The sequence below is a fragment of the Zea mays genome, chromosome 8 (genome assembly GCF_902167145.1).
Source record: "Zea mays cultivar B73 chromosome 8, Zm-B73-REFERENCE-NAM-5.0, whole genome shotgun sequence".
NCBI lineage: Eukaryota > Viridiplantae > Streptophyta > Magnoliopsida > Poales > Poaceae > Zea > Zea mays.
Window position 1 is genome coordinate 138,654,098 of NC_050103.1, and position 19,392 is coordinate 138,673,489.

The 19,392-nt window shown below is 47.3% G+C and overlaps 2 protein-coding genes across 2 annotated transcripts; one reads left to right on the forward strand and one right to left on the reverse strand.

The window, feature by feature from the left end:
• Window positions 1–12,639: 12,639 nt before the first annotated feature.
• LOC100280256 (Ankyrin-1) lies at window positions 12,640–17,352 on the reverse strand. The gene is made up of 13 exons (NM_001361035.1): window positions 17,223–17,352; window positions 17,056–17,118; window positions 16,780–16,953; window positions 16,455–16,586; window positions 16,200–16,339; window positions 15,406–15,492; window positions 14,469–14,594; window positions 14,136–14,288; window positions 13,961–14,014; window positions 13,675–13,776; window positions 13,348–13,518; window positions 13,186–13,265; window positions 12,640–13,070 (listed from the first exon to the last, which is right to left on the reverse strand). The coding sequence occupies exons 1-13, from the start codon at window positions 17,248–17,250 to the stop codon at window positions 13,010–13,012; spliced, it is 1,371 nt and encodes a 456-aa protein (NP_001347964.1). The 5' UTR covers window positions 17,251–17,352; the 3' UTR covers window positions 12,640–13,009.
• Window positions 17,353–17,393: 41 nt separating this feature from the next.
• LOC100282246 (copper ion binding) lies at window positions 17,394–19,181 on the forward strand. The gene is made up of 2 exons (NM_001155158.2): window positions 17,394–17,574; window positions 18,367–19,181. Exon 2 carries the CDS (start codon window positions 18,381–18,383, stop codon window positions 18,924–18,926), a length of 546 nt encoding a protein of 181 aa, NP_001148630.2. The 5' UTR covers window positions 17,394–17,574; window positions 18,367–18,380; the 3' UTR covers window positions 18,927–19,181.
• The last annotated feature ends 211 nt before the right edge of the window (window positions 19,182–19,392 follow it).

Below are 19,392 nucleotides of genomic sequence, written 5' to 3' on the forward strand. Positions count from 1 at the left end.
TCCAAGCGCCAGCGCATCAACTTGCCAGCCAAAGGTTAGGCAAATGATCTTAGATGAGGAGCAGAAAGCAAGAGAACTGGAGCAGCAGATCGCAGAAGTGCATGGCGAGGACCCCCTTCACCAACGATAGGACCCCATGCCTTACCTCTAGGCGCCCGCTGCCTTCCAAGGTTTGAATTACCTTGATGAACGAAGCTCTCTTGCACCACAACTCCAGGCCTCCCCCTGGCCCCAAAACTTCAGAGCAGGCACCTACCCAAAGTACAACGGTAATGCAATCCCAACTCAATACATTATGAGCTATCAAGTCGCAGTTGCATCGTCTGGGGGAGACGACGCCACCATGGCCAAGTCATTAATCATAGCTCTCGAAGGCCTAGTGAAAGGGAATTAGGCTTACACCTAGTTCCTAAATAATTTTGGTGGTTGAATTGCCCAACACAAATAATTGGACTAACTAGTTTGCCCAAGTGTATAGATTATACAGGTGTCAAAGGTTCACACTCAGCCAATAAAAAGATCAAGTTTTGGATTCAACAAAGGAGCAAAGGGCCAACCGAAGGCACCTCTGGTCTGGCGCACCGGACTGTCCGGTGTGCCACCAGACAGTGTCCGATGCACCACCGGACATGTCCGGTGCACCAGAGGACTCCAACTCAAACTCGCCACCTTCGGGAATTTCCAGAGGCACTCGCGCTATAATTCACCGGACTGTCCGGTGTACACCGGACAGTGTCCGGTGCGCCAAGGAGAAGCGGCCTCAGGAACTCGCCAGCTTCGGGAATCTCCAACGGCTAGTCCGCTATAATTCACCGGACATGTCCGGTGTGCACCGGACTGTCCGGTGCAACTCCGGAGCAACGGCTATTCGGCGCCAACGGCTACCTGCGCCGCATTTAATGCGCGCTCTGCGCGCGCAGAAGGCAGGCGTGCCCATACTGGCACACCGGACAGCAAACAGTACATGTCCGGTGTGCACCGGACATCCAGGCGGGCCCACAAGTCAGAAGCTCCAACGGTCAGAATCCAACGGCAGTGATGACGTGGCGGGGGCACCGGACATGTCCGGTGTGCACCGGACTGTCCGGTGCGCCATCGAACAGACAGCCTCCCAACGGCCACTTTTGGTGGTTGGGGCTATAAATACCTCAACCACCCCACCATTCATTGCATCCAAGTTTTCCACTTCCCAACTACCACAAGAGCTCTAGCATTCAATTCTAGACACACCAAAGAGATCAAATCCTCTCCAAATTCCACACAACGCCATAGTGACTAGAGAGAGTGATTTGCTTGTGTTCTTTCGAGCTCTTGCGCTTGGATTGCTTTCTTCTTTCTTGATTATTTCATTGCGATCAAACTCACTTGTAATTGAGGCAAGAGACACCAAACTTGTGGTGGTCCTTGTGGGAACTTTGTGTTCCAAGTGATTGAGAAGAGAAAGCTCACTCGATCCGAGGGATCATTTGAGAGAGGGAAGGGTTGAAAGAGACCCGGCCTTTGTGGCCTCCTCAACGGGGAGTAGGTTTGCAAGAACCGAACCTCGGTAAAACAAATCCGCGTGTCACACTCTTCATTTGCTTGCGATTTGTTTTGCGTCCTCTCTTGCGGACTCGTTTATACTTTCTAACGCTAACCCGGCTTGTAGTTGTGTTTATATTTGTAAATTTCAGTTTCGCCCTATTCACCCCCCTCTAGGCGACTATCAATTGGTATCAAAGCCGGTGCTTCATTAGAGCCTAACCGCTTGAAGTGATGTCGGGAGATCACGCCAAGAAGGAGGTGGAGACCGGCGAAAAGCCCACTACAAGCCAAGGGAGCACTTCATCGGAGGAGTCCCACACCAAGAGGAGGGAGAAGAAGAAGATTTCCTCCAACAAAGGGAAGGAGAAGAAATCTTCTTCTCACCACAAAGAGAAGAAGGAAAAATCTTCTTCCCACAAGCCGCATCGAAGCGGAGACAAGCAAAAGAGGATGAGGAAAGTGGTCTACTACGAGACCGACACTTCATCAACATCGACCTCCGACTCCGATGTGCCCTCCGTAACTTCTAAACGCCAAGAGCGTAAGAAGTTTAGTAAGATCCCCCTACATTACCCTCGCATTTCTAAACATGCACCTTTACTTTCCGTCCCATTAGGCAAACCACCAACTTTTGATGGTGAAGACTATGCTAGGTGGAGTGATTTAATGCGATCTCATCTAACCTCACTCCACAAAAGTATATGGGATGTTGTTGAGTTTGGTGCACAGGTACCGTCCGTAGGGGATAAGGATTATGATGAGGATGAGGTGGCCCAAATCGAGCACTTCAACTCTCAAGCAACAACGATACTCCTCGCCTCTTTAAGTAGAGAGGAGTATAACAAAGTACAAGGGTTGAAGAGTGCCAAGGAGGTTTGGGATGTGCTCAAAACCGCGCACGAGGGAGACGAGCTCACCAAGATCACCAAGCGGGAAACGATCGAGGGGGAGCTCGGTCGGTTCCGGCTTCGCAAAGGGGAAGAGCCACAACACATGTACAACCGGCTCAAGACCTTGGTGAACCAAGTGCGCAACCTCGGGAGCGTAAAGTGGGATGACCATGAAGTGGTTAAGGTTATTCTAAGATCTCTTATTTTCCTTAACCCTACTCAAGTTCAATTAATTCGTGGTAATCCTAGATACACTAAAATGACCCCCGAGGAAGTAATCGGGCATTTTGTAAGTTTTGAGTGCATGATCGAAGGCTCGTGGAAGATCAACGAGCTTGACGAACCCACCACATCCGAAGCTCAACCCGTCGCATTCAAGGCGACGGAAGAAAAGAAGGAGGAGTCCACACCAAGTCGACAACCAATAGACGCCTCCAAGCTCGACAATGAGGAAATGGCGCTCGTCATCAAGAGCTTCCGCCAAATCCTCAAGCAAAGGAGAGGGAAAGACTACAAGTCCCGCTCCAAGAAGGTTTGCTACAAGTGTGGTAAGCCCGGTCACTTTATTGCTAAATGTCCATTATCAAGTGATAATGACAGGGGCGACGACAAGAAGGGGAGAAGAAAGGAGAAGAAGAGGTACTACAAGAAGAAGGGCGGCGATGCCCATGTTTGTCGGGAGTGGGACTCCGACGAAAGCTCTAGCGACTCCTCCGACGACGAGGACGCCGCCAACATCGCCGTCACCAAAGGACTTCTCTTCCCCAACGTCGGCCACAAGTGCCTCATGGCAAAGGACGGCAAAAAGAAGGTTAGATCCAAATCCTCCACTAAATATGAATCCTCTAGTGATGATAATGCTAGTGATGAGGAGAATAATTTGCGTACCCTTTTTGCCAACCTCAACATGCAACAAAAGGAGAAACTTAATGAATTGATTAGTGCCATCTATGAAAAGGATGATCTCTTGGACACCCAAGAGGACTTCCTAATCAAGGAAAATAAAAAGCATGTTAAGGTTAAAAATGCTTATGCTCTAGAAGTAGAAAAATGTCAAAAACTATCTAGTGAGCTAAGCACTTGCCGTGAGTTGATTGACAACCTTAGAAATGAAAATGCTAATTTGTTAGCTAAGGTTGATTCTCATGTTTGCAATGTTTTAATTCCCAACCCTAGAGATAATAATGATGATTCGCTTGCTAGGATTGAAGAATTGAACATTTCTCTTGCTAGTCTTAGATTAGAAAATGAAAATTTGATTGCTAAGGCTAAAGATTTTGATGTTTGCAAAGTTACAATTTCCGATCTTAGAGATAAAAATGATATTCTACATGCTAAGATTGTTGAACTTAATTCTTACAAACCGTCTACATCTACTGTTGAGCATGTATCCATTTGTACTAGATGTAGAGATATTAACATTGATGCTATTCATGATCATATGGCTTTAATTAAACAACAAAATGATCATATAGCAAAATTAGATGCCAAAATTGCCGAGCATAACTTAGAAAATGAAAAATTTAAATTTGCTAGAAGTATGCTCTATAATGGGAGACGCCCTGGCATCAAGGATGGCATTGGCTTCCAAAGGGGAGACAATGTCAAACTTAGTGCCCCTCCTAAAAGATTGTCAAATTTTGTAAAGGGCAAGGCTCCCATGCCTCAGGATAACGAGGGTTACATTTTATACCCTGCCGGTTATCCCGAGAGCAAAATTAGAAGAATTCATTCTAGGAAGTCTCAATCTGGCCCTAATCATGCTTTTATGTATAAGGGTGAGACATCTAGATCTAGGCAACCAACCCATGCTAAGTTGCCTAGAAAGAAAATTCCTAGTGCATCAAATGAGCATGACATTTCATTTAAGACTTTTGATGCATCTTATGTTTTAACTAACAAATCAGGCAAAGTAGTTGCCAAGTATGTTGGGGGCAAGCACAAGGGGTCAAAGACTTGTGTTTGGGTACCCAAAGTTCTTGTGTCTAATGCCAAAGGACCCAAAACCATTTGGGTACCTAAAGTCAAGAACTAAAATTGTTTTGTAGGTTTATGCATCCGGGGGCTCAAGTTGGATACTCGACAGCGGGTGCACAAACCACATGACAGGGGAGAAAAGGATGTTCTCCTCCTATGAGAAAAACCAAGATCCCCAAAGAGCGATCACATTCGGGGATGGAAATCAAGGTTTGGTCAAAGGTTTGGGCAAAATTGCTATATCTCCTGACCATTCTATTTCCAATGTTTTTCTTGTAGATTCTTTAGATTACAATTTGCTTTCTGTATCTCAATTATGTCAAATGGGCTACAACTGTCTATTCACTGATGTAGGTGTCACTGTCTTTAGAAGAAGTGATGATTCAATAGCATTTAAGGGAGTGTTAGAGGGTCAGCTATACTTGGTAGATTTTGATAGAGCTGAACTCGACACTTGCTTAATTGCTAAGACTAACATGGGCTGGCTCTGGCATCGCCGACTAGCACATGTTGGGATGAAGAATATTCATAAGCTTCTAAAGGGAGAACACATTTTAGGACTAACCAATGTTCATTTTGAGAAAGACAGGATTTGTAGCGCATGCCAGGCAGGAAAGCAAGTTGGTGCCCATCATCCACACAAGAACATCATGACGACCGACAGGCCGCTTGAGCTACTCCACATGGATCTATTCGGCCCGATTGCTTACATAAGCATCGGCGGGAGTAAGTATTGTCTTGTAATAGTGGATGATTATTCTCGCTTCACTTGGGTATTCTTTTTACAGGAAAAATCTCAAACCCAAGAGACCTTAAAGGGATTCTTGAGACGGGCTCAAAATGAGTTCGGCTTAAGGATCAAGAAAATAAGAAGCGATAACGGGACGGAGTTCAAGAACTCTCAAATCGAAGGCTTCCTTGAGGAGGAGGGCATCAAGCATGAGTTTTCTTCTCCCTACACGCCACAACAAAATGGTGTAGTGGAGAGGAAAAATAGAACTCTATTGGACATGGCAAGGACCATGCTTGATGAGTACAAGACATCGGATCGGTTTTGGGCCGAGGCGGTCAACACCGCTTGCTACGCCATCAACCGGTTGTATCTACATCGAATCCTCAAGAAGACATCATATGAACTCCTAACCGGTAAAAAGCCCAACATTTCATATTTTAGAGTCTTTGGTAGCAAATGCTTTATTCTTGTTAAAAGAGGTAGAAAATCTAAATTTGCTCCAAAAACTGTAGAAGGCTTTTTACTTGGTTATGACTCAAACACAAGGGCATATAGGGTCTTTAACAAGTCCACTGGACTAGTTGAAGTCTCATGTGACGTTGTGTTTGATGAAACTAACGGCTCTCAAGTAGAGCAAGCTGATCTTGATGAGATAGGTAATGAAGAGGCTCCGTACATCGCGCTAAGGAACATGTCCATTGGGGATGTGTGTCCTAAGGAATCCGAAGAGCCTCCAAATGCACAAGATCAACCATCCTCCTCCACGCAAGCATCTCCACCAACTCAAAATGAGGAAGAGGCTCGAGTTGATGAAGAAGAAGATCAATCAAATGAGCCACCTCAAGATGATGGCAATGATCAAGGGGGAGATACAAATGAGGAAGACAAGGAGGAAGAGGAACAAAGGCCGCCACACCCAAGAGTCCACCAAGCAATCCAACGAGATCACCCCGTCGACACCATCCTCGGTGACATTCATAAGGGGGTAACCACTAGATCTCGTGTTGCACATTTCTGTGAACATTACTCGTTTGTTTCCTCTATTGAGCCACACAAGGTAGAGGAAGCACTTCAAGATTCGGATTGGGTGGTGGCGATGCAAGAGGAGCTCAACAACTTCACTAGGAATGAGGTATGACATTTAGTTCCACGTCCTAACCAAAATGTTGTAGGGACCAAATGGGTCTTCCGCAACAAACAAGATGAGCATGGTGTGGTGACAAGGAACAAAGCTCGACTTGTGGCCAAGGGATACTCCCAAGTCGAAGGTTTGGATTTCGGTGAAACCTATGCACCCGTAGCTAGGCTTGAGTCAATTCGCATATTATTAGCCTATGCTACTTACCATGGCTTTAAGCTTTATCAAATGGACGTGAAAAGTGCTTTCCTCAATGGACCAATCAAGGAAGAGGTCTATGTTGAGCAACCTACCGGCTTTGAAGACAGTGAGTATCCTAACCATGTCTATAAGCTCTCTAAGGCGCTTTATGGGCTCAAGCAAGCCCCAAGAGCATGGTATGAATGCCTTAGAGATTTTCTTATTGCAAATGGATTCAAAGTCGGAAAGGCCGATCCTACGCTCTTTACTAAAACACTTGAGAAGGATTTGTTTGTATGCCAAATTTATGTTGATGATATTATATTTGGGTCTACTCACGAATCTACATGTGAAGAATTTAGTAGGATCATGACATAGAAATTCGAGATGTCTATGATGGGGGAGTTGAAATATTTCTTAGGATTTCAAGTGAAGCAACTCCAAGAGGGAACCTTCATCAGCCAAACGAAGTACACTCAAGACATTCTAACCAAGTTTGGGATGAAGGATGCTAAACCCATCAAGACACCCATGGGAACTAATGGGCATCTCGACCTCGACATGGGAGGTAAGTCCGTGGATCAAAAGGTATACCGGTCGATGATAGGTTCTTTACTCTATTTATGTGCATCTCGACCGGATATTATGCTTTCCGTATGCATGTGTGCAAGATTCCAAGCCGACCCTAAGGAAGCTCACCTTACGGCCGTAAAACGAATCTTGAGATATTTGGCTTATACTCCTAAGTTTGGGCTTTGGTATCCCAGGGGATCCACATTTGATTTGATTGGTTATTCGGATGCCGATTGGGCGGGGTGTAAAATCAATAGGAAGAGCACATCGGGGACTTGCCAGTTCTTGGGAAGATCCTTGGTGTCTTGGGCTTCAAAGAAGCAAAATTCGGTCGCTCTTTCCACCGCCGAAGCCGAGTACATTGCCGCAGGTCATTGTTGCGCGCAATTGCTTTGGATGAGGCAAACCCTGCGGGACTACGATTACAAATTAACCAAAGTCCCTTTGCTATGTGATAATGAGAGTGCAATCAAAATGGCCGACAATCCCGTCGAGCATAGCCGCACTAAGCACATAGCCATCCGGTATCATTTTCTTAGGGATCACCAACAAAAGGGAGATATCGAGATTTCTTACATTAACACTAAAGATCAATTAGCCGATATCTTTACCAAGCCTCTTGATGAACAATCTTTTAACAAACTTAGGAATGAGCTCAATATTCTTGATTCTAGGAACTTCTTTTGCTAGATTGCACACATAGCTCATTTATATACCTTTGATCATGTCTCTTTCATATGCTATGACTAATGTGTTTTTCAAGTCTATTTCAAACCAAGTCATAGGTCCATTGAAAGGGAATTGGAGTCTTCGGCGAAGACAAAGGCTTCCACTCCGTAACTCATCCTTCGCCGTCGCTCCAAGAAATTCTCCATTCTTGGGGGAGAAAAGCTGAGCATCAAAGAAAAGGACCTTGTCTTTGGGGAGAGATTAAGAGCCCAAAGCAAAAGGATCGGACTTCGTCTTTGGTAAAATCTTAACTCATTTATTTTTGACCAAAGGGGAAGATAGCACTTCGAGGGCTCTAATGATTCCGTTTTTGGCGATTCATGCCAAAGGGGGAGAAAGTATGAGCCCAAAGCAAAAGGACCGCACCACCACCCAATTCCAAATTCAAAAACTTAAGTGTTGAATATTTTCAATTGGTATCCTATTGTGTTCAAAAGGGGGAGAAAGTAGTATTTCAAAATGATATATCAAAACCCTCTTGAACACTAAGAGGAGGATCTCATTTAGGGGGAGTTTTGTTTAGTCAAAGGAAAAGCATTTGAAACAGGGGGAGAAAATTTCAAATCTTAAAAATGATTTGCAAAATTCTTATTCACTACCTTTGACTATTTGCAAAAGAACTTTGAAAAGGATTTACAAAAGAGTTTGCAAAAACAAAACATGTGGTGCAAACGTGGTCCAAAATGTTATATAAGAAAGAAACAATCCATGCATATCTTGTAAGTATTTATATTGGCTCAATTACAAGCAACCTTTGCACTTACATTATGCAAACTAGTTCAATTATGCACTTCTATATTTGCTTTGGTTTGTGTTGGCATCAATCACCAAAAAGGGGGAGATTGAAAGGGAATTAGGCTTACACCTAGTTCCTAAATAATTTTGGTGGTTGAATTGCCCAACACAAATAATTGGACTAACTAGTTTGCCCAAGTGTATAGATTATACAGGTGTCAAAGGTTCACACTCAGCCAATAAAAAGATCAAGTTTTGGATTCAACAAAGGAGCAAAGGGCCAACCGAAGGCACCTCTGGTCTGGCGCACCGGACTGTCCGGTGTGCCACCAGACAGTGTCCGGTGCACCACCGGACATGTCCGGTGCACCAAAGGACTCCAACTCAAACTCGCCACCTTCGGGAATTTCCAGAGGCACTCGCGCTATAATTCACCGGACTGTCCGGTGTACACCGGACTGTCCGGTGTACACCGGACAGTGTCCGGTGCGCCAAGGAGAAGCGGCCTCAGGAACTCGCCAGCTTCGGGAATCTCCAACGGCTAGTCCGCTATAATTCACCGGACATGTCCGGTGTGCACCGGACTGTCCGGTGCAACTCCGGAGCAACGGCTATTCGGCGCCAACGGCTACCTGCGCCGCATTTAATGCGCGCTCTGCGCGCGCAGAAGGCAGGCGTGCCCATACTGGCACACCGGACAGCAAACAGTACATGTCCGGTGTGCACCGGACATCCAGGCGGGCCCACAAGTCAGAAGCTCCAACGGTCAGAATCCAACGGCAGTGATGACGTGGCGGGGGCACCGGACATGTCCGGTGTGCACCGGACTGTCCGGTGCGCCATCGAACAGACAGCCTCCCAACGGCCACTTTTGGTGGTTGGGGCTATAAATACCTCAACCACCCCACCATTCATTGCATCCAAGTTTTCCACTTCCCAACTACCACAAGAGCTCTAGCATTCAATTCTAGACACACCAAAGAGATCAAATCCTCTCCAAATTCCACACAACGCCATAGTGACTAGAGAGAGTGATTTGCTTGTGTTCTTTCGAGCTCTTGCGCTTGGATTGCTTTCTTCTTTCTTGATTCTTTCATTGCGATCAAACTCACTTGTAATTGAGGCAAGAGACACCAAACTTGTGGTGGTCCTTGTGGGAACTTTGTGTTCCAAGTGATTGAGAAGAGAAAGCTCACTCGATCCGAGGGATCGTTTGAGAGAGGGAAGGGTTGAAAGAGACCCGGCCTTTGTGGCCTCCTCAACGGGGAGTAGGTTTGCAAGAACCGAACCTCGGTAAAACAAATCCGCGTGTCACACTCTTCATTTGCTTGCGATTTATTTTGCGCCCTCTCTTGCAGACTCGTTTATACTTTCTAACGCTAACCCGGCTTGTAGTTGTGTTTATATTTGTAAATTTCAGTTTCGCCCTATTCACCCCCCCTCTAGGCGACTATCACCTAGCTCTCACGTGTACTCAAGACTGCCACCATTGTCAGTCGACTCATGGAAGACCCTTCGCGATAGGTTCTTGCTCAATTTTCAAGGGTACAGACCCGAGACAGATGCTTTGGCAGAGCTCTCGCTCTGTAGGCAACAAGAGAAAGAAACTTTTCGAGAATACAACAAAAAATTCTCTAACTGAAATCATAGTTGCCTTCGGTCGATGACCATATAACCATCGGTTATGCAATCAGCGGCCTTCGGGCAGGCATTCTATATAGCCACTGTATAAGTGATCCACCAAAAAACCTGTAGGAGTTATATCAGCTTTTTGAAAAGTATGCCCGACTAGAAGAGCTCCACTAGAGGAAAATCGAGTCTCAGTGGAAGCCCAAGGAGACTCTGCAGTCCAGCAGAACATGGATCGGGCCTTCGCAACCAGATTCAGCTCGGCAAGACCGTGCCCAATCACAAGTGCATAATATCGCAAATCAGCAGCAGACAGGAGACAACACCCCTCGTCATCATGGCAACCCTCCGTAGCAAGGTCGCAGTGGCAATGCAACCAGAGGCAGAGGCCGAGGTCAGCAACAGTGAAGATTCTATTGTCTTTTCCACAGCGAAAACTCGGCACACCCAACTAGGGACTGCCTAGAGACTAAAACAACAAAGGACCGAATGGTCAGGGGTGTTGCTGCGATGGGTGCGGGAACTATGCATATTGTGCAGCTCCTGGTTCTGTGTACGCATACTCGAACGGTCCGGCGTAATGGGCCGGACAGTTCGCGACCGAGCCAAACGGTCTGAGTGTGTATCCGGACTGTCCAGTCGTATATTACGTTGTCTGGGTAGTTCCGTATCCGGACGGTCCAGCGTGAGGGGCCGAACGGTCCGCGACCTGGCCAAATTGTCCGGGGTTGTACCTAGATAGTCCGACCATGTGCGGTGTGACCTGGGTGGTCTACGCGCGGATTCGCGTGGGGTCTGACGGTCCGACGAAACACGTTAGACGGTCTGTGACGTATCCAGACAGTCCGGCGTAAGGGGCCAGACGGTCCGCGATCGGGCCGAACGATCCGGTGGTACACTCAGATGGTTCGGTCGTGAATGGCGCTACCTGAGTTATCTGCGCGACTGCGCGCAGGTTTGTGTAGGGTTGGACTGTTTGGCAAAATATTTCGGACGGTCCGTGAGATTGTCTGAAATGACTCGCGAACGCTCGGATTGTGTCCAGAGCCGGTCGCGTGCCTGGCGGCGGCGGTTGTGATGGTGACACGAAAGTGTGCATCGGCATACCATACGATGGCTAGGCCAAGGGAGACCCATTTGTAGCCGATGTGTTTGATGCGGGTGGTTCCGTATTAGATTCACGCGAGGGGAAACTAAGGTAGTAGGTTTCTCATATGAAAGCGTCCATTTTTAATTGATTCATCTACGTATTCCTTTAACAGTTCCCCTCATTGTTCCATGAAAGCCTCAAAAGATGGATCTGGGGTACTTACAATGGGAGCCTAAGACGGAGGTAGGAAAGATGTCATATCGATATCCCCTTGACAGATGATTTTCTGGTAGCGATCCACCGTGAAGTATGATAGGTACTTTCCTGTCGCCTTTTCACGTCGTTCCTTGAGTTGTCGCAACACCTCCTCCTCTTCTTTGTCGCGCCATTCGATGAGTTGTCGCAACACCTCCTCCTCCTCACGCCTTATGAGGTCATCGAAGCTTTGCGGGTTATCAGGCGAGAGTGCCTCCATGGTCAGCTTGATGATGTTGATGGTGGAGACGTCAGTGTGGTCTTTGGAATCGGCTATCTAGGGGCCGGGTTTTGATAGATCTAAACACCCTCGTCCCTAACGGAGTCACCAAAAAATATGTTGGCATCAATATGTGCACCAAACACTGGAACTAACCATCTGTCGATGCTCTCTGCGGAGGCGCGGACGGTCCGCGGCACAAGGCCGGACGGTCCGCGACCTGGGCGCAGGAATGGATCCACCTCTGCACGCTTTCGGACGGTCCACGCCTGGGGCCAGACAGTCTACGGTGGCACAGAGGGTCTTCTCCGCGAAGAACCCTAGAACTCGTCCCCGAGGGAGATCCCGTCGAGGAGGAGAGTTCTAAGGCGTTGCTCCGGGTCGGCAGGCCGCCCGATGCGTCTCTAATTGGCGTAGAGTCGAAGAGAGATTGTTGTGGAAGACTAAACTAGATCTAAACTGAAGGCTAGATTACCCCTCCTAGAAATTGGAAGAACGATGCAAATAAGATAAAATTGATAAGTAGATTTGGTTGGGTCGAATGTGAGGGTTTAATCGATCATAACCCTTCATCTATATAAAGGGAGAAGGTCTAGATCCGTTACAAGTCAGTTTCAGAGTTAATCCCGCAGGTTTTGTTGACAAATCCCGTTAGAAATCCAAAACCCTAACTGATTCTACGCACGCAGAGATCGTCCAGATTGCCACCGCGGACAGTCTGGACCGCAGACCATCCAGCCCCAGGGGCAGATAATCCGCATGTCATTTTTAATATTCAACACCATCAAATCCTTGCGACGGAAGAAATTTGTCGTTTCGTAAACTCTAAAGCGTGTCCACCCTTTATATTCCTCCGCACGCAAGGGTCATAGTTATCAAAATTCTCATGACAACTAAATTATCCAAGAATCCAAATTCTTAGAAAAGCTCTACAGGAAAAAGGTGTCTCAAATAGTCTCTATAATATTGTCTCCAATAGCTTACTTATTCACATCTCCTATTTTAAACTTCACACTGTAAACATCGTTTTGCATCATCACCATATGCACGATCTGTTTTCCATAGCCCTAGCATATCTTCTCCCTTTCCCAGCTAAATCACCCAGACCCTAACACTGATTAAAATGCAATTCAAGAAAGAGCACACATGGACCGGGAGTCCGGGACGACGCAAGAAAACAAGTTTAAGAAAACAATCACAAAACACAAAATAAATCTGCAAATTCGCTCTTTCAAATTTCATTATCATCTCATTCATCATCTCACCAACTTCCAACTAAGACAACGTTCATGTCCATCCGCTTCATCATCTACCTATCCAACCAAACAGCAAAGTCTCATTGTGTTGAGTTTGGCGTGTTGACGCCATGGAACTTCCTCCCGGCTTCGATGGCCTCCCTGTATGTTTGTTTCATCAACGTCACCAAAAGGTCTTAACTTAAGCACAAGCACAGCACGCTAATAGAACAGAAAAATGCATCTTCTTTACGAGCTAGGGAATGATGCTTCCCACCTGAATGCGTTGACGAGCTCCGTGTTCTCCGGCTCAAGCTGCACCCCCTCATAGAAGGCGTTTGCGGCTTCCTCAAACCTCTGCCAGGATCATAAACCAACCAGTCATCGTCGAAACACAAACCAGAACCAGGTGTCACATCACAAAGCCTCGCATGCATACCTGTAACAGACGATGCGCCGCACCTTCCCTGTAGCAGGCTTTCGCCCAATCTGGTCTCAATGCACGGCATGCTTTGGCGTCCTCCAGAGCACGCTCAGCTTGCCCTGCCCGCAGCCAGCACAGGCTTCTGTTTGAGAGCACTGTTGCATCAGTTGGGTCCAACTCTGTAGCCTGAAATGTAAATCCATACCATCATACATTAGTCTCCCGTGGCTCTCTAAACTAACAGCACTCTGGTGGACATGAAGAATAACAGCTGGATCTACAATTCCAGAGCTCCATTTGTCGGGCTCTGTCTATGCGGAAAAGCCATTCCATATTAGTTACCTGCGTATAAGCATCCACCGCTACAAGGTAGTCCTTTCTTCTGAAGGCATCATCACCTCTTGATTTGGCTTCCAAGGACCTCTTTTTTGCTTCAGATGACACCTGCACATCAAATTAACTAATGTCAGATTCCAATTTTCAGCTAACCTCAACAATTAAATCAGATCTGCCTCTATTTAAGGCCTACCCCTGATTATGCCCTAATACATGTATATGTATTGGCTGCCATTTAATATAATACAGGCTCGGGCTGACACCAACACTATGTAACAAGTGCATGACATACCTCAATAGTTTGTGTTAGGCCTGATTTCAGAGATGCCGCTTCCTTCAGTTGAGACTGCAAAGTTTGTTCAACAGTTAGCAGACACTAAGAGCTTTCCTTCTTCCTTTTTCGGTTAGTGATTTATGGATGCTATGACAACCCAAAATAGGAAAAAAAATGGCGATTCAAGCGGCACCTTTTCCTCATACTCTTTAGGGAGCATGTGTTCTATAATCCCATCTACGTTCCAGTTTGAAACACCTGGAATTGGGGATGTTAACGGTAAAAGAAGTTCAACAGCTTCACGGTTATTTCTCCAAGCAGCAACCTGAACTGGCTTCAATTCATCCTGAGGTAGAAAATCACATGGCAATCAAGTTGTGTCCGGTGTTTATTGGCATGGTCCGGATACAAAGACCAAAAGATTGTTGCATCTTTATGGATATTTAAAACAGGTCAACACATAGCATGGACCTGATATTGAAATTTCATTATGACACTAGTTTTATTACAATCAAATAAAACTTACATCATCACAGGTATTTGGGTCAGCTCCAGCTTTAAGCAAACATTTGATGACTTCTATATTTCCACTATCTGCAGCAATATGCAATGGGGTTGCTCCACCAGCCTTGACATTTGGGTTTGCACCAGCCTACATTGCATATTATTCGGTTAGTTTCTGAGGTGAAGTCATAGATGATACAAGGTATTAGTAATGGCCCCTTTGGCAGCACTTCTACAGCTCCGCTCCTCATGAGAATCCAGAGAGCACTACCACACGCCTCCTTTCCTGCCGCTTTGTCCAGGAAGCGCTCCTCCTCCAGCTCCATCCGTTTTGCATTGCAGGTGGGGAGCAAAAAACCCTGCTCTCAATGCACCTCGCCCGTGCCAATCTCGACATGCAAGACCTTCTCCATCTGTCCCGGCCCTCTCCGCTGTGCTACCCTTCTCAGCCTGCACCCTCTCAGCCATTGGTGAAGAAGGCAAGGTCGCCATAGGGCCTGTTGGGGTCCCTTTATGCCTGCCTGCCCTCTGCGGGGCCCTCTTTCACGCCGCACTCTTCGCCTGTGCCTGCATCTCCGTCGAGCTGGAGCCAGAGCCAACGAAAAAGCACTGCTAAACGGTGTTTTTTCGGATGGGGAGCGGAGCTGGAGCGGCAGCGAGCAGAAAGAGCGCTACCAAAGGGGGGCTAACTAAGTACATAGAACAATATTGTGTTGCGTGTATCAGTCAACTAAGCATTTCAGCTTTTTTTTCCTTGAAACTCCTTTTGCTGGCAAACAAGCATCACAGTTTGCATTACATAATATAAGCAAGACTGAAAAATAAAGGAACAAGAAACATGCTTAATTTTATTTATGTGTGTATTCCTATAAATCCCAAGGGCATAGGACACAGCATGAAGTAAAAAGATATAGCAGGGGGAAATACAGGTGTTTTATTCATCAAATTAAACTACGGACCTCAATTAGGACCTCCAAGCATGGGAGGGAACCTGCAGCAACAGCAGATAACAATGCTGTGACACCATCATCGTTTTCAGTATTTGGCTGCAAAAAAAGAATTAACATATTTACATGGCTGAAAAAATATCTATACAAAGAATTAACCTATTTACAACGTCAAAGGAAGCCTAAATGAATTTATGCCAGACTCAGGAATCATGATAATTATTATGCTTCCAGATTGGCACATCCCAGGTCCAGAGAAACATATGCATATCTTGTGTAGTGGCTTGAAGCACTCAAACATGTCGGTCAGCCAGAACGACTAGCAAGTCTTCCAACTTGAAAACATTGAGATGAATAATGTCACTAATGACACATACAAGTCTGGAAAAGGCAAAGGTTCATAAGTAACATTTGCTGCACATACTGGCTGGCCAACACGACAATTAATTGATTGTCTTTGACATTTATATTAGTCCCATTATATCTGTCGGCTTCGTATTTGTTCCGATCTTGTAAGTTTTGAACACTATTTCAATATGCTTAGTAGCGAACTAAGGGCCTCTTCTATTGTTCTCTGAACCAAACACAAAAAAGGAAAGAAAGAGATTATTGCTGCATGTTTTTTGTAGTCGTTGGTTCAAATGGTCATGGAGATAAGTAATGAGGTGAATAGACAGCATCCGAAGCGTTACAAAGCTGAGCTAGCCTAATGCTTCATGCTAAACTGAATATGTAGACAGGATGTTTTGAAAAAACAATAAAAAACTGAGATTCATACTATATACTACATGTAAGAGGTACGGTACCTTAGCATTGTGTTGAAGCAGAAGTTTGACAGCATCCTGGTTGCCATGACCAGCAGCCCACACAAGGGGAGTGCCAGCATCACTTTCTGACTCGACGTCAACTCCCTTGGAGAGGAGAAGCTTCATGAGTTCCGTGTTCCCTGCTCAAGAAAAAGAGATGTTGGTATACATGATTTGGTGATTATTGACTGATGGAGTGGCGGTGGTGCGGAAGGGGGCGAGCACACAGAGGCCATGCATGTAATGTTATGGTACCTATGCCTGCAGCATGGTGTAGCGCTGTGGCTCCTAGGCTGGTGGCCACCGAAGGATCAGCTCCATGGTCGAGAAGATACTTGACAGTGTCCAGATGGCCCTGGCGTGTCGCATGGATGAGCGGAGTTTCGCCTGGGGAGGATGAGGAGTATACAGATGAGATGGTACAACGCATGATACTACACTAGGCATATCGCATACTGATGGTGTTTGTGTTGTATTGGCCATTGGGATGCAGTTTAGTGCAGTATATACAGACATTATAGATGAAAAGCAAAGCAAAGTGCAAATGTGGTATTAGTCTGGTACTCTGGAAGGTACCAACCATCATCGTCCTTTGGGTCGACAGGGAGGCCGAGCTCGCCGATGAGGAATTCACAGACGTCGGTGCGACATCCGATCGCCGCGAAGTGGAGGGCGGTGCGCTTGTTGGCGTCGCGCACGGCGGCGGCGACGGAGGCGGCGCCCGTGCCGTCCTCGTCGAGCGCCGCGACGAGGTCTGCAAATCAGCACCGGGTGCGAAGATGGCAAATACGGTGGCGGTGAGGAGTTGATTTAATGGAGGAGGACAATCGAATCTTGAAATCGGACCGGGACGTACTCTTGAGGGATTGGAGGTCGCCGGCGCGCGCAGCCTCCAGGAAAGCCTGCACCTTGCTCCGAGCTGCCAAGGTATCCAATTCCAAGAGGGGGAGGGGGGAGTTAACCAAACTGAGAGAGAGCGAGAAGCGGGGGTTGTTTTTGTTGGATCCAGTAAAAGCTACGTACCTGAGAGGGCGGCGGTGGCGTCGGCCATGAGAGAAGCGGAAGCTTGGGTTTCAGACCGGGGGTGGGGGGAGTGGAGGCGGCGCGGTGGTGGTGAGAGTGAATTTCTCAGAGCGGGCGAAGTCAGGTAGAGTCGGGAAGGCAGAAGAAGAGTGGACTCAGGCCGGGCCGGGCCGGGCCGGGCCTCTTTATCGGAGCCCTGTGCCCCTGCCGTGGTCAACCTGTGCCTCCTCTATTCTTTCCCTTTTCCTCGTATCCATCCTCCGGCGTCCGCCCTTCTCTCGCGCGCGCCGACCGCCGCCGCCAGGTGCCAGGAAGTCGTGGGAAGTCTTCTTCGGCGACGAGCACCCGCCAGGTACGCCCATCCTCTGCTGTACTCCCCCCGTTCCTGCTGTGCGAAACCGAGCACCCAAACCCTAGCCTAAGCTATTCGCATCGCAAACTCTATTGAGCGACGGATCGCGAAACGCGCGCCGCCGCATTCGGACGAGACCTCGTGGCCCGTACCTTCCTACTCTACCGTCGTCGCCGGAGACGAGCTCACCGGTTAGGGTTTCGGGATTAGGGGCTTGGGGCTTGGATTCCCGGGGGACTCCATACCCGGTGGCCTTAGAAGGGGAAGGGGGCCCAGCGGTGGTGGTGGTTCGACTGTCAGCGAGCGAGACGGCGGGGCACCGCCGATCGGGCGTCGCTGGACATTTGATTGAGCTGGGCAGGCGAAGGCGTGGAGCTTGCTCTTCGATTGGGATTAGAGGAGGGCGGAGGTGGTATGGTGGGCGGCTCGGCTGGCTCAATGGAGCCGCTGGCCGGTGGTGGGGCAGGCGAGATCACGCTCTCTCATAGAGCGTAATGGGTTGCGTAACACACTCCTGTTTGTATTTGGATCCGATCTAATAATTAAAGTTTATTTACGTGGTGCACATGTAGAATTTTCCCATGCCCACTGCTAACTTGGATTGGATTTTTGCCAAAAAAACGGGTGTGCACCCAATCACTTATAGTGAAACCGTTGTGTGTTTGATGTGCTTCTAACCAAGTACAAATCCAGTGAAAACACACCTACCATTCAACAATCCACATTTTGGTTGCAATTATCAGCATTCTAGAAAGGTGCATGTGCCCATTGATACACTTGCTATTGGTGCAGGCCATATCTCTGCAATGGGTGACTACACAATCCAGATTAGCACCAAGCTCATTGACCAGCTTGCTCGTGATGACGAGAAGGTAAAACGGAAAGCCAGGAAGCCCAAGCCTAAGAAGAAGCCCACCGTCCAGCCACATGAAGAGCCCCTGGAATTCCCGAGAGAACCAAAGACGACAAGCCTTGCTACTGCTCCTGGGTGGCCTCTGCAGCCTCCCCCTATGTTTCTGCCAGTGACCCCTGCTCCCCCGCCACCCCCGGCCACAATGCCGGAGGTGGAAGCCATTCGTTCCGTCCTGAAAGAAAGTGAGGCGCTTCTCAAGAAGCTGGAGAACCAGGAAACTGGGGCACGCCAAGAGCTCAGCAAGAGAGCAAAGGAGCTGCACGACAAGGAGTTCAAGCTACCATACCAGAAACCCATGCCCTGCACCCAGGAGAGGGCAGGCTGCCTTGAGTGTTACAAGACCAATACAAAGGACCCGCTCAAGTGTGCTGAAGCAGTCAAGAGATTTGAGGCATGTGCTCTCATGGCCATCAAAAGTACTGCCGCAAAAGCTGATTAGTATGTAGTCCGTGAAGCTTTGTGAGTTGGGGCGAGCTGATACGCGGACTCTGTTTTTTATCTTTTGAGGCAATTCAAATAACCAAGGATTTTCATGGGACCCACTGTAGATTTCTAATGCCACTGCACTGGGCTACCTGAGGCAGCGCACCTTGAGCTTAGCGATATTGCATATGTTTGTTAAAATTGGTATATCAAGTTGCTGGTGCAAAGGTTTTTTCTGAAATATATATTGATCTTGTGTTGGATTGGTATCCACTAGCCACGCTGCAGATTTTTGCTGTGTTCTATGGTGTCATTATTGTGCTATTGTCGTACTCTTGTGTGCATGATGCCTCTGTTTACCTATTTTCCGTGCCAGCACTGCTATTTTGTATTTCATTCAGTCCATGGGCTGTAGAATTCTGTTCCAAGTGGATCAATATTATTATCTTCTCTTGTGCTAATAGGAAATACTGTCCTGCTTA

Coding starts and splice junctions, on each gene's coding strand:
- LOC100280256 (NM_001361035.1), bottom strand. CDS start 17,250: ATGGCCGACGCCACCGCCGCCCTCTCAG. Junction 13,777..13,960: donor GCCTAACACAAACTATTGAG/GTATGTCATGCA, acceptor TTTGATGTGCAG/GTGTCATCTGAAGCAAAAAA. Junction 13,266..13,347: donor CGGCGCATCGTCTGTTACAG/GTATGCATGCGA, acceptor TGATCCTGGCAG/AGGTTTGAGGAAGCCGCAAA.
- LOC100282246 (NM_001155158.2), top strand. CDS start 18,381: ATGGGTGACTACACAATCCAGATTAGCACCAAGCTCATTGACCAGCTT.